We start from the raw sequence: 14,934 nt of genomic DNA, 5'->3' as shown, positions 1-14,934 counted from the left end.
AATACTTTTTAAAAGTAATCCCATTTCTGCAGATTAACTTCCTCCAATTCACATGGATTTGGCTGACAAGGTATTAATGAGCTAACATACCAAATCATACTGCTTTCAAGAAGTTAGATATGAAAATCAATTAGCTAAATGCCACAGCAGCTTACTTTCACTAATACTGAGAAGCAAAGAAAAGGATGTATGCCATCATCATACAGGTTAACAAAAAGTAAAGATTAATTTTACAGTTGACTATGAATTTGTATCTGCAGTAAGAGACAAATGTTTTGGTTTTTTTCATTGTAAAAGAAAAGCTATGAGAATGTTCATTTGTACTGAAAAGTACTGTAATGCCTAAAATTTCTTCACAGGGCAAATTTTATACCGCTTATGAACAATTTAGCACTGTAATTTCTACTATACTTTAATTACAGATTTGAACCAAATGAGAATGCTCTGCTTTCTGATTTGAAAATGCACTACAGTCCTATCACGTTCTAGCTAGTTATGATTAAACCTCAGTAATGACTAAGCCCCTAAGTTACTCATTACTAATTGATGTTTCAAAAAGGAATTAAAGGTGACTAACAGTAGTATGATCCTAAGCAGAGTTACACCCAAAGTCTGCTGACTTCAAAGGATTTAGAAGGGTGTAACTTACCTGTTATGTATTTGCTTATGTGTTATGCTATGTAACCTACACTGGAGCTTCAGGCACAAGCTCCATTGACTCTCAGGTATTCTAAACACTGCAGTCGGATTGGTCGCTGTTGTGTAACAGACCAATCTGGAAAGACTCTGAACTTCGGTGGGAACGAATCGCATTGGTTCTAAGCTCTCAATTGCAATTGGTCATTACTGTGCTAGGGGGTGTGGTTTTCCCTGGTTCAAAATGTATAAAGTTGCATCGTTCTTGAGTGTTGTGGCTGTGTTGCTGTGTTCTGAGCTGAATAAAGAAATCACTGTTTTGGAAATGCTGCCTCTATCTCAGTAGATAACATTACCTGAATGAGCCAGGATTTAAAATATACCACCATACTATAGTTTGCCATGAAAAACAGTTGTCTTTCATTATTAAGCTGAATGACAAATGGGTGGAGTGCATGAACCAAACGACACCCTAGGTTCATTCAGGTAATGGTAAACCACGGTTTGTACATCTGAATTTGCATTGGCACAATTATTATTATCAACAATTATTTTAGAGACAATGAGAATTTAGACATCCTAATGTATTATGTTCTGCATTTTATCTTCAGGTATCTGATGCAAGCTCTTTTGGGACTGGCACAGTAGAGGAAGGTCATGAACCAAGAAGTCTGCTGCTTCCTCAAGGGAAGAAAGGACAATTTTGCCTTGATGCCCCTCCTTACTGATGCTCTTGACCAATGTTCCCTCTAAGCTGTGGAGTCTCATGAGCAAAAATTCTACCTTGTGAGCTACTGGCATTAAAGTTGTGAGCAAGAGATTTGGCCCCTGCATAAATTTGTTTGCTCTGGAGCCATCCTTGCTGAGCTGAGACAAAAATGTGTGAGCCGGAGGCTAAAAAACTATGAGCTAGCTCACACTAACTCAGCTTAGAGGGAACACTGCTCTTGACCTGCATAGTTTTCTGTCTGCAGTGGTCCTGAGCCCCAGAAATGCCTTTGAAGGGATCACTGGAAGCTGCAAGGAAAAGATCTGCTTCTACCAGAAGAACAATCATAAGATCCAGTCCAATGTATTTAATCAATTACTGACTTTAAAAGGTAGATGATTAACCAACTCTTAATTGATCAGTTGACAACTTCAGTCTTAATCTACTTCTCCAAACACACAGGGGCATATGCCCCTGGTTTTAATGACATCCTGCAGTTTTCTTAGATTTCATATCACTTATATCAGTTGCATAACCCATCCTCTTAACCATCCTATATTATTAATAATATAACTTTCTATGGACAGTGATATTGTATCTATGACATGACTTCAAAGAGTGAACAAAGATACAGCCATTATGTTGCATTCTCAAGCTAAAGAACTTACTGCCGTCTAACACTAGCTGTTAGACGTAAGACTAGTGAGACATAAGAATTGCCTTGTTGTAAGATACTAAAGGTCCATTAGCCTATCACTTATCCACAACAGCAGCCAGAGAGGTGCCACTGAGAAGCTCATACAAAGGAAATAGCCACATTCTGTCCTTTTTCTCTGGCATCTGGTAATAGGAGCTATATTGCCCACAGGTACAGTCGACAGCTTTTGATAGACCTATCCAAGACACCTACATCAAAATTTTCCAGTTAAATTGATTGGAAGCAAGCTCCAGCCAGACTAAAGAAAATATTTGTCCATGAAACAATACAGTTAACTTATGAGGTTTAAGTATATTGTTTCATGAACAAGCACTTCCTTTGGTTTGGCTAGAACTGGCTTCCAACCAATTTTATAGAAGAAGAAGAGGAGGAGGAAGAGGAGGAGGAGGAGGAGATTGGATTTATACCCCGCCCTTCACTTGGAGTCTCAGAGCGGCTTACAAACTCCCCTCCCTTCCCCTCCCCACAACAGACACCCTGTGAGGTGGGTGGGGCTGAGAGAGCTCTGACACAAACTGCTCTTTTTCAAGGACAGCTGTGCCAGAGCTTGTGACTGACCCAAGGTCACATCAGCAGGTGCAAGTGGAGGAGTGGGGAATCAAACCCGGTTCTCCCAGATTAGAGTCCACACACTTAACCACTACACCAAACTGGCTCTTCTGGATCTTGAAGTCACAAGAGGTCACTGTTCCTCTCAAATCACTCCCTTCACATATGCAACAAGACTTACAAAACTAGCATGACGTCCCTTCATTCACCCATAGCTCTTCTTTCTACTAAACTTTTCAAATCTTTCACATCACAGAAGATATTCCAATTCCCTGATCAATTTCCCTCTTCCATAGCTCTGTCAGTTTACCACATCCTTTTTGACCTATAGGTGAAAAAGCAGCTTGTGATTTGGAAACTGCTGTTTGAAGAAACTTTCTGAAGCTTTAGTTCAAGCAGGTCTCCGAAAGAGGGGGTCTCCGAAAGAGGGACAAAAGAGGGATTGATGAAAACACGGTGGTAGAAAGTGCCTTCAAGTCAGAATTGACTTATGGGGACCCTCATAGGGTTTTCAAGGCAAGAGACATCCCAAAGTGGTTTGCCATTGCCTGCCTCTGCATCATGACCCATCCAAATACTGGCCAGGGCCAACCCTGCTTAGCTTCTGAAATCTAACAAGATCAGGCTAGCCTGGGCTATGCAGGTCAGGGCGATGAAAAGATAGACGTTGAATACTTTGGAACCCACTCTTCTATCTTCCTTTTCATAGGAATCATGGCCATATCCTGTGGGTTTTATTTTTGCATAGTACATTTACTGAAAGTAAAAAAGGTATATAGCACACATGCGCAAGGACAAGGCTTTCACTTCAAGCAGGTACTAAGAATCTAATACTAAACCTGGTAAACCAGTGTTCTGCTGGTTCTCTACTCATCTCAATCCCAGGGGCCTCTGAAGTCAAGACTCCGAAGCAAATGAGCAGTTTTAGCTAGTTATTTGTGCATATCAGCTTGCCGTAAAGTATGACATTGCTATGACTATCAACAAGAGAAGGAATTCCTTTAACCTGGAGGGAGATAATATCAGGAAATAATTTGTGTTTCATTTTCAAAAGCGCTGATCATATTAGCATGCATCCTATCACTACACTGTGCACAGTTTGGAGCCTTTCTCAAGGCTAAGGAGTCTTCCTCCAGCTGAAATGGCTCTTACAGAGGATGTCTCTGGAACCTGCAGGAACTTCCTCCAACCTAAGACAGGATACATACCTGTAAGACTGAAGTCTTGACTACAGATATACAATCTGTTCCCATGCTCTCCAGATTCTGCACAAGCACCGCAACATCTAGGATTGCACACAAACAGCAGAGCTGGACAGACTGGCTAATTATATCTTCAGGAGGCAGCCTGTTGTGTGAGTCTTGAAACAGGGCATAAGGACCTCCTACTGTGCCCCTTTCCTACTGCACTCTTACTAAAACTAACTGGCTTAAACAGAGGAGATGTAGGAGATAAACAGAGGAGATACATCTGTCAGTCCACAGAATACAAATTGCAAGCTTCTGTAGCCTCAGTTTGTCTTAGGACTGTGCAAATGAGGGAGAGGCGGCTTAACCATTCTCCCTTCACTCACTTTCCCTATTTAAAACCACTCCCCCACCATCTCTCTGTTGTCGACATTTTATAAGGAGAAAATGCATGCCCTTTAAAAATGGAACAGCAGAGTGGGGATGCCAGTTCCAAATAGAAAAATGAGTAAAAAGAGAAAGGTTACACTCACCTCTCCCTTTTGCACAGTGCCATGAGGCACCCTGAGGTTTCAAAAGCCTGCAATTTGCATTTTATGGACAGGGTCAGGAGAAGTGATCTTTGTCCCATCTGTTTTGAGTTGTTCTCTGATGAAACAATTTTCTTGTGCTGGGAACTCTGACTCTATGCTCTACCTAACACAAAATATTTCCAGGTCCAAGGTTTAACACAGGTCTACAGTGTAAGAAGAAACAGATTATACTTTGGGGCAAAGAGCTGAGCTGCATAATTACCAGAATTGTTAGAATGGGCTGTTTTGGATGACAGAGAAATGTGTGTTTTGTTTCATCTGAAGATAATCTATAGCGTACTTCTTAATTTACACATATTTCCAAAACAGAGAACGAGTTAATACACACACACACACACACTAGCAAACTTACATTAAACTATTGTGTCTAGACATAGAAAAAGAAGTCTGTCTTGACACAGAGGCCAAGGCCTTCCTCTGATATCTTCTGGTGCTGGTATTCACATATTTATTAGGTATTCTACCTCAATGCCTGGTAGTTGGCCCTCCAGAGTAATTGGTTGGCCACTGTGAGGGACAGGATGCTGGACTAGATAGACTACTGGTTTGATCTAGCAGGGCTCTTCCATAAATCAACTGCTTGTTGTGTGAACTCCCTGCTCCAAGGGGCAATGGCCACTGATTTAGAAGCATTTAAAACAGGATTCGAAAAGGACCTCCAGGTTCAGTAGCAGAATGCCTCTGATTGTCAGATGCTGGGGAGCAGTCAGCAGGTGAGGGCTTCATTTACAGGCCCTGTTTATAAGCTATCCTGTGCCTCTGGCTGTGTACTGCAGGAAACAGACAGAACTAGTACTTAACACAGTTATACTTCTCCAATATCTTCCACTGTCAAGATCAAACAGGGCAACTAAGGTCAAACAGGGCAACTTGAATGTTGGCAGAATGCTAGACTGAAGTGGCTCAAATAATCCACACCCTCTAGACATAACTGTAACTGCTTCACCACTTGGCCATCTTTTTTAGAAAGGGAAATTATATACTGGCCCTGTAATTTCCCTAGTCACTTCAAAGTTCTTTTTGTCCAGACCCCTAGCAGTTAACTCCAGCCTACTCTAAGTGAACTTAGGAGCAGAAATATATTTAGCTTCAAAATAAAAATGAAGACATATAATTCAAGGGCAAAGAAAGAGTATATAATGCATCCTAAGTAACCAAAGGGGGAAAAAACTGATTTCCCCCTCGGTGCTAAGAAATCAATTCAGGTATACAAAATGTGAGCTGTTAATGATCTCTCTTACCAGTAATCAAAACAGAAGGGAGAAACCAATGAAGAGATCAGTACAGTAGAATCGAATCTTATAGACACAATATCAAGAAACTAAACAGGCTTAAGAGAGCTAGGTGAACTTCTGTCAGGACAGTTAAATGCCAGAATCGAGCTATATTGTTTTGGCAGGAAAACTTCAACTTTCTGCAAGGAATGTATCTCTCTTCCCACTCTGTTGCTCAACTTCTAGCAATATGGGCTGGTTTTAAGTCAAGGAAATTTAAATCCTGATTTAAAGTGACAAGCAGAAAGCTGCCCTGGTGAGGGGAAGTTATAAAATAGGATCCAAGACCACACAAGCAGATTATAAGTGTGCTGACTTCTCAAAGCCTTTGAGGCCCTGCAGTGTAAGTCCAACAAGCATAGAGTGGCCTAGAATGCCATGTTAATACATTCTCAGAGACTGGAGCAGCGTTGCAAAAGCCATGTCACTATGCCACCAGTGGCCTGATGCCCGGGTAAATGGATGCAATCCCATAAGGACTTTAAAACAAAACAGCAGAAGCATTTGTGACTTAAATACAAACAGACTACCACCTGCCTGGCTCTGTAACTGAAAGCGTCCTACAGCACACAAGTACAACCACCACAATGCTGGGCCCTGTGAAGTGCTACATTTGTCCACAGAAAGATGCAGGGGGGAAAAAAATCAAAATAGCATGAACATACACTGCATACTGGATCAGAATATGGCATGCAGCTTCAGAGCTGGACAAAGTTTTGGTTGTTTTTTCCAGCTGGCAGATGAGGGACCAATTGCACCTCCTTCCCCTTCTCCATTGCAGCCTCTGGACCCACATGGTTGGAACTTGCCTGGGAAAGGACTGTTGGGCCCTGGGGGAAGAAATCAGAGCAAAGATCTGCAGTCCTTGAGTCTGCAGATTGCAGGCTCCGACCCCATTTCTTTCAGTCCCATCTATATAATACTTTACAGTAAATACCCCAATTTACAAGGATTCTGTAAGGACTCTATATGTAAAATTAAATATTAGATTACATATACGAAGTGTGTTTACTATTCAAAAGTACCTTTACAAATGCTATTTAAAAACAGCATATTGGCTCTAGGGCAGGTCTACCATTCTACCATTTCCAGATTTTATATTTCAAAACACTCCTTGCTTTTGCTCAGATCATTCTCACGTTGCAAGGCCTGTTTCTTCCTTAGCTACAGTTTTCTAAACACAATGCTTATTAGTAATTAGGATGTGACACACATGTTACAAGAAGGAAGCGGCAAAGTGGGACGGAAAACCTCTTGTAAGAAGTTAATCAAGATAAAATTCACAACTGGCCGGCGTCAATTTAATTACAGACTAGAATAAAGGAACTGAAGATGGAACTAGCAATCTGACTTTGTGTCCTTAAATTGGAGTGGAAGAAGGATTCCAAAAACAACAACATTTGTGCATGTTTGATATACCTCTCATCTATGGAATCAACTCTTTGTGCATAAAGCTATTAATTTGGAAAGAAAGCTATCACTATTTTAAACTGTATGGGCTGGGGCTATAAACAAGTTCAGCTTTAAAACAACAGAGTCCTGTGGCAGTTCTTTAAAGGAACAAATTTATTGTGGCATCTGTTTTCATGTATTTGAGCCCACTTCATCAGATGTGTGCCATGTTGTTTAACAACACTTCAGGCATCTGATGAAGTGGGCTCTGGCCCACAAAAACTTATGCCACAATAGATTGGCTGGGCTGTAAGGTACCTAAAGGCTCCCCAATGTTTTTATATCAACAGACCAATAAACAGCTCCTCTGGAACTGGTTGCTGCTTTCAGTTACGCAGGCCTGATTCTACTGTACGTCAGTAAATTGAAAATGCATATATCTGAAAAGCAGATTGAATGCTGGTAGAGATTTTCCCCTCAGTCTTTAAGAAGCTGCCCAGCTTTATCCACATACTGTTTGGAACTCTTCTTTCAGATGACACAAGACCTTGTCCAACAACCTGTGTAAGGCCTGCTGCTCTGAAGGCAAAAAACAGTTGCTAAAAGACAACAAGATACTACCAATGAAATCTGTTTTCAGGAAGAATAAAGTAATTATATGTCTTCAGATTCAGTAACTGATGGCAAAGGACAAAAATAAAATTAATGTAATAATACTGAACCATTCTAACAGGGGGAAAATAACCAAGGAATACTCAAAAGGGATCATTCAGCTATTAATACAAACCATCTCTAGATAGTGTACAAATAACGGGTTACCACTTTCCCACTATCATCTGGTTCCCCTTACTCACTACAGTCCCATGCGATTTTTGTCCAGATAGGTCCCAGAATTCATGTTATGGCCTCTTTGATGGTCTAAATGGGCTCTTTTGCTCTCTTTCACTAGTGAAAAAGCTGGTAGGATCCAACCCAGAATATTTATACTTGGATAATCATGTTTCTTTGTGCAAGCACATTCCCCATAAGTTAACTGATGCCTGTTTGAAATGACTATGTAGCTCTTCTCTACAAAGAGAAGTTATAACCATCTTCTCTGATGGACTGTTTTTCAATTTTACCTCATGAATGGAGAAGGATATTTTTTATTCCTGCTTCACATCCCCATTTGGTCTATCTTGGAATACAGTGCTGTACACAATTCTGTATGCTGATATGGTATCTAAATTACATTATCAAGTATCTTAAGTACAGAGCAGATAATAATATATTGGATATACATGTTGGATTACTTGTGTATTTTTCGGTCCACTACTCACAGGACGGGGGGAGGCTTTTTTTTAGTCTGACCCTAAAGCGTATTTACTTCGAAATAAAAACTGAGCTCAAAAGGAATGACTTCCCAAAGAGAGCACTTAGGATTGCACACTTATGGCTGTCTCATTCATTATTGTAGTCTTCATTATTGCACACTTCAGGATTCAGGATTGCACACTTCATTATTGTACTCTTGATCATCAAAACCGGAATGTGAAAAATGACTCCGCTACATTTGAGTTGTGAGCAGTGTTCCCTCTAAGCTGAGTTAGTGTGAGCTAGCTCACAGTTTTTTAGCCTCCGGCTCACAGATTTTTGTCTTAGCTCAGGAAGGATGGCTCCAGAGCAAACTAATTCATGCAGCAGCCAAATCGCTCACTCATAACTTTAATGCCAGTAGCTCACCAAGTAGAATTTTTGCTCACAGGACTCCCCAGCTTAGAGGGAGCATTGGTTGTGAGCATTTTATTGGGGCATTATATCTATGATGCCATATATCTATGATGCCACTCACAAGTGATGGACATACATTGAGGCCTTCAGTTTTTTATGTACAAACATGAGGCATTTTATACATGGCATTTGCCATACCTAAGCTCGGGTGGTATCAACCAACATTATTTCAAACACTTCACGATATTTGGGAGTTTTTGAATACATCCCTACATATACTGAGATGCCTCTCCTGATGCTTGGTTTGTGTTTCCTATCCCTGGCTGTTTTGGTCTGATGCCCATGAGCCAGGCCTTGATGTGGGTGTGGTCGTAATTCTGGCTCTCCCTCTTCCTGTCATGTGACTGTAATGTCAGATGCTTGTAGCTCAGTGTGTCTCAACCTGCAGCCTGGGGGATTAAAAATTAGTCCTAGCTCTGGAAACCTTGAAGACCACTACAGAGTTTATAGCACTTCATATTGATGATCTCAGTAATCCTTACAACAGCTGTGTAAGGCAGGCTGGTATTATTCCCACGTCGCAAATAGAAGGGTAGAGCTGAGAGAATGGTTTAACTAACAGACCAAGCGAGTTCACTGCGCAGGCAAGATTTGAACCAGGGCCTTCGTTGTCAGGCTCTGTGCCTCTAACACCAGTGAAATACTGGAATGCTGTTTCACTTGTTTACCAGACAAGGATATGACTTCAGCATTACTACAACATGTTAATTAAAAGGTGTTTGCGATCATACCTGCAAAACTGAATCATAAGGGGGGGAAGTCACACCTTTTATGAAGTCCTCTGAAGTAAATCCTCTCAATAACCACATCAGCATACAAATCTGATTAGAGAGCAGTTAAACCCCCCCCCCACAGCAACTTCTCCAAAGAGCTACTGTGCCACTGTGCCAGTCAACACGATGTTCTGGCACCTCAGTACAGGCTACTGACTTTTCTTTATGTCCATGAACTTTTAAGTAACCTCTACCTCACAGAAAGGACCAAAAGAGACATCTGTAAAAAACCTATTTGATGTCAAACTGTCATTTCCCATCTGGCACAGTTAAAACAAAACATAAAATGTTCTAGCCCACAAGCAGTGCGCAACAATATCCTGGCTCCAAATGCAACAGTTGCAGAATTGCAAAAAAAGGATGGGGGGGGGGACCTTTTCCTGTTATTCTACAGAGAAAAGGAGACACAACTGGAACATCACTGTGATTCTCTTATGGAACACCATAAGCAGCTACTCTGCTTATTTGAAAAGCACCCACTCAAAGGTAATTTGCTTTACAGCTTGAATACCATTGTTTGGAAAGAGGCTAACTGATCCCGCAAAATGCACAATAAACCATACTGCTCCTGAAGGCCTAGATTTTAAAACAGTCTGGAAGCATTTCACCTTAGAGAAAGCATTCAAGGAATTCAATGTATAAATACAGACAGGAGGGGGGCTCTTGAGAAATGAAGGATGACACTTGGCAATAAAGGCTCCTGTTCTCAGAAGCCCCCCTCCTACTGCTCAATCTTTACCTTCCTTGGATGCCTGCAAGGCAAGCCTCACACATGTCAAAAGTAACCATGCTCATCCAGTCCCCACCCCCAAGCTTACTAAATGGGAAAACGCTGCTTATGTTTCTGACAAGCAGGAAAATTCGGGAGAGAAGAGGGAGGTAGCCACCTACACACTACACTGCAAGACCTGTACTCTTGAAAATAATCGATATGATCACTCGTTCAGGAAAAACAGCAGACACACAACATTGCATAGAGAATGAAGACAACAGCACACCGGCCGTGCTGCGTGCCTACCACTCCTCCTCCCTGCCGCCCACCTACCCACCCCACGTCTCCCATGCCTTTTCCCTTCTTGTACGGATGGCTGATTCACACCGGTAAGACCGAATCCACCTGAGCCCAAAGGACCCAGGAAGGGAGAAAAGGCGCGGTACCTACCGGTCCCAAAGGCTTTGGCCACCAGCCAGGCTAGATTACAGGCGATTTTCGCTCTGCCGAAATCGTAATGATCAAAGGGCTTGATGGCAGGGACAATGAACGTCTTTCTCATTTCCTTGACGTCTGCAGCATCCCCCATTTTTCGATCCCTCCCCCCACCCACAGAGCCTGGGTTTTTCTGCAAAGGCAAATTACATGGTTCTCCTTCCAAAAGACGACTCCTCAGATCTATGTCAAAAACCGCAATTAGCAGGCCGATTCAAAAATTTAAAAAATCCCGTAGTAGCCGAGGATGGAGATGATGCAATGGAACTCAGCGGTGTTTAGGGGGAGAAATCCCCTCCCCACTCGCTGCCTCTGCACAGGAATGTGGAACGAGCCCCGAGTGTCCTCTCCTCCTTGGCCCTCGCTCGCTTTGTCTCGTTTCCCCCCCCCCTCCTAAATCAGAGTCAATGACAGCGGAGGAAATCCCTCTGAAGGATTTTGGTTTCCTTCCAAAAAAAGCAGCCGTTCCAGCGAGCCTTGGAGATCCCGGCTCTGCCCACCCCCAAAAATGCAGAGGGGGCGGGGAAGGGAGCCAGAGTCTGGAAAGAGGCGGCTGGCCGATTTTCCTGCAGCGGCGAGGACAGGGAGATGTCCGAATGCCCCAGCCCCGCTACCCGAGCAAGCTGGCGCGCCGCGGCATGGAAAAACCCGAAGCGGCTGGGTGCGGCGCTCGTGCGGCCAGCTTGTTACTCCTTCTGGTGTTCCTCGGGCTGAGCCGGCCTTAGCCTCGCCTCTTCCCTCATCGGCGCTCCTACTTCTCCAGCCGCCGGAGCTTTCCTTCCTCCCGCTGCTGCCGCACTAGACGAGAAAATGAAGGGGGAAGCCGCCGGGCGCAAAAACGCATGCGCACTCCCCTGGTCCCCATAGCCCCCTCCTCATTGTGAGCAGGCTCCGGCTTGGGCGGAGCTGCCGAGGGGAAAAACCAAGGGGAGGAGGAGGAGAGGGGAGTCGTCCTTCCCCACCGCCCGGCCGGGAGCAGGGAGGGTCACGTGGTCGGGCGGCTGTACAATGGGCCATTCTTGACGCCGGGCCGAAGCTCATCATCGCCGCTGTCGCGGTCATCATCCGGCTCCGAGGCGCATCCCCCGAGGCGGAGTGCCAGAGGGACTGGCGACGCCTGGGGTGGGGAATCCTTGGAAGCGGCAGGACTACAGGGCCGCTTTGGAGGCCGCCTGCGGTGGATGCGTCGGGGAAGGTTAAGCGAGGGTGGGCAGCGGGACCCGTATGCGCGCGCAGGGTGGACAGACGAGACTAGCCTGGAAGAGCTTTTAACAAGCCGGACGTGAAGGAAATCTTAAGGCGGTGGGAGGGGGGGAGATGGGGGGGGAATCTCTCAGACACGGGGCCGATTTCACGTGTACGTTGTCAGTGGCCTTCCTGAGGTATTTGAGTAGTTTTGTGTCATGCGTAATAATGGCATTATTTATGGATACATACATACATATCTATCTATCAACCCACTGAGGACCCAAAGCGGCGTACATCATTCTCTTCTTCATTTAATTTCCACAACAACCCTGTGAGGTAGGTTTGAGTGGCTAAAGGGCAGACAGCAAGCTTCCAGGACAGAGTGAGAATTGGCCTGACATTGTACCTGCTACACCACACTGCTTCTATTTAAACAGTTTCTACCTCTGAATCTATGTGCGGGCTTCTGCTGCTAATTTCAGTAGATTTTTAAAAATGTGTTCTTCACAAGTGAAGCTGCCGTATATGTTTAGCTAAGTTAAGTTTTATTAAGATTATATATATTTCTTTATTTAGGAGATGTTTATCCCACACTTCCTCCTAGGAGCTAGGGTGGCATACATTGCTGTGTGCTAATTCGTTATATCTTCACAACATCCCTGTCAGGTAGGTCAGGTTGCTTCTGAATACCTGGCCCAAGGTCCTCCAGAAAGCTTCATGGCAAAGTGGGAATGTAAACTTAGATCTCCCAGATCCTAACTAGTGAGCTATTGTCTACTTATGACTGGCCCTGGCTGCCCAGGGTCTTGGGAAGGAAAAATAATCTTTCCCAACACTTGTCCAAGATTGCTTAGCTGGAGATGTCTGAACCTGGAATCTCATGCATGCCAAGCAGGTGCTGTGCAACTGGGCATTGCCCTGTTCCTCGCATTTGTATCCAGTGAGCTTAGAGTGGCATGCCTGAGCACTGCTGTATTTGATCTTCTAAAGTTCTATGTAGGTTAGCTGTGAGAAGGAGTGACTGGTCTACAGTCATCCAGTGAGGGTTATGGTTTGAGTGAGGATTCAAACCGAAGTCTCTGTGGTCCAGCTCCAGCACTTTAACCACTACACAGCACTGTAGCTTGAGAACCAGTGTGATGTAGTGTTAAGAGTGCTGGATCAGAATCTGGAAATCCCACATTCAAATCCCTGCTCAGCCATTACACTCACCAGTGTTGCTTCCACGTGGAGCTCTTGCTCTCCGTTTGTGCCCCCCTCCACAGTAGGAAGTTTTTAAAAATAGACTTCCACACAACATCATTGTGCAGCCTGCCTCCTCTAGTTTCCCTGGGGTCTGCTCCTAAACCTGTTTTGGTAGATTTTTTCCTTGAAAGTGGCATTGTTAAGAATGTGGATGGGAAGGTGTGTCCACATCCAGGGCCCACATCCCACACCTCCCTGCTTATATCCAGGGCCGTTTTCCCCCCATTCACCCTCCAGGCTTGCTGTTTCCCCTCTCCCATCACTGGCAGGCTTTTTACATGGTTTTTTCTTTGTTTATATTGCTGTGCTGTTAGGACACTGCAGTGGTGTACCTAGTGCTTGGGAAAAAAGGCAGGAAGCAAGGGGAAAACACAGAGAAGATCCCCATGTGTAGAAGCTCCAGTATTGCTGTGAATGCCTTTGCATTATACAGGCCTTTGTGACAGCAGTCTAGGTGAGCTTGGGCCAGTCATTCTCAGCCCTACCTCATGGGGTTGTTATAAGAGTAAAATGGGGAAGGGGAATCGTGTACACTGTCATGAATTCCTTAGAGGAAGTCCAGGATTTTAAAAACATACTAGATGAGAATGTGGAGCAGATTCTACTACAATTCCTAAGGAGTAGCTCTGTTAGTCTATTGCAGAAAAAATGAAAAGGAGTCTTATGGCAATTTAAAAAACTAATGCATTTTTATTCCAGTCTTTTGGTCTAGAGCACACGCATGAGGCAAATCCTCATAAGGTCAAACCCTGGGTTTTATGTCCTGACTATGCTGGTCCCAACTTTTCAAGGTGCCACAAGATTCATGTTTGTTTTATTACAAATAATAATTACAGGGTATGGTTTTGGGGCTGCGGTGGCTCAAGTGGTTAAGACACTGAACTGCAGGCTGTGGAAGGTCAGTAGTTCAGCAGTTCGAGACCCGAGTTGCCGCATGACGGAGTGAGCTCCCGTCTCTAGTTCCAGCTCCTGCCAACCTAGCAGTTCGAAAGCAAGAAATTGCAAGTAGATAAATAGGTACCACTTTGGTGGGAAGGTAACAGCGTTTCGTGCGCCTCGGTGTTTAGTCATGCCAGCCACATGACCACGGAAACGTCTTCGGACAGCGCTGGCTCTTTGGCTTTGAAATGGAGATGAGCACCGCAACCCTAGAGTCGGATTCGACTGGCTTTCGAGCAAGGGAACCTTTACCTTTACCTTTATGGTTTTGGGGGTGCATTGTAGTTGAGAGGTTATTTGTTTGTTCTTTACTTTTGGAATGCTTCCATGCCAAATGGAATGTCTCTTCATTAGAGACAATAGACATATCCGGGTTTCATAGACAATTCCCAGGTCTACAGAAATTGTGCTGGGGTGGTAGGGATGATAAAGATCAGCGTGACTGGGAGGAAGGCTGTCATCCTCTGTGCGATATTTCATGCAAAATATCTCCACTGTAAGGCTTCAGGTATGTCTGAGTGTGCATTCTGTAGCTAGTGTTTTTGTGCTGCCTTTACTCAGGAAGCAAAATTATCCTATCAACACTATTCATCAGACTGCAGGTGAGAGGAGGGGCCAGAGTTCAGTGTTGGGGCACATGCGTTCCATTCAGAAGGTCCCAGGTTCAGTCCTGAGTATTTCCAGCTAAAAGAGATCACGGGTAGCAAAGCTGGAAAAGCAAAGTCTCTGGAAGTCTGAGTATTGCTGCCTGGAG

At 44.0% G+C, this 14,934-nt stretch overlaps 1 protein-coding gene across 1 annotated transcript in view; it reads right to left on the bottom strand.

The window, feature by feature from the left end:
- The window catches only part of CAMSAP2 (calmodulin regulated spectrin associated protein family member 2), a 110,166-nt gene extending 99,245 nt beyond the window's left edge, over positions 1–10,921 (bottom strand). The window contains exon 1 of the mRNA XM_015422284.1: positions 10,764–10,921. Coding sequence (XP_015277770.1) covers positions 10,764–10,902 — 139 coding nt within the window. The 5' untranslated portion in view covers positions 10,903–10,921. The remainder of the gene's footprint in view (positions 1–10,763) is intronic.
- Positions 10,922–14,934: the final 4,013 nt, after the last annotated feature.

This window comes from Gekko japonicus, unplaced genomic scaffold, assembly GCF_001447785.1.
Source record: "Gekko japonicus isolate JY-2015 unplaced genomic scaffold, Gekko_japonicus_V1.1 scaffold584, whole genome shotgun sequence".
NCBI classification, from domain to species: Eukaryota; Metazoa; Chordata; class Lepidosauria; order Squamata; family Gekkonidae; genus Gekko; species Gekko japonicus.
The sequence above is the reverse complement of the archived record's forward strand: the minus strand, read 5'-3'. Positions and strand labels throughout refer to the sequence as shown.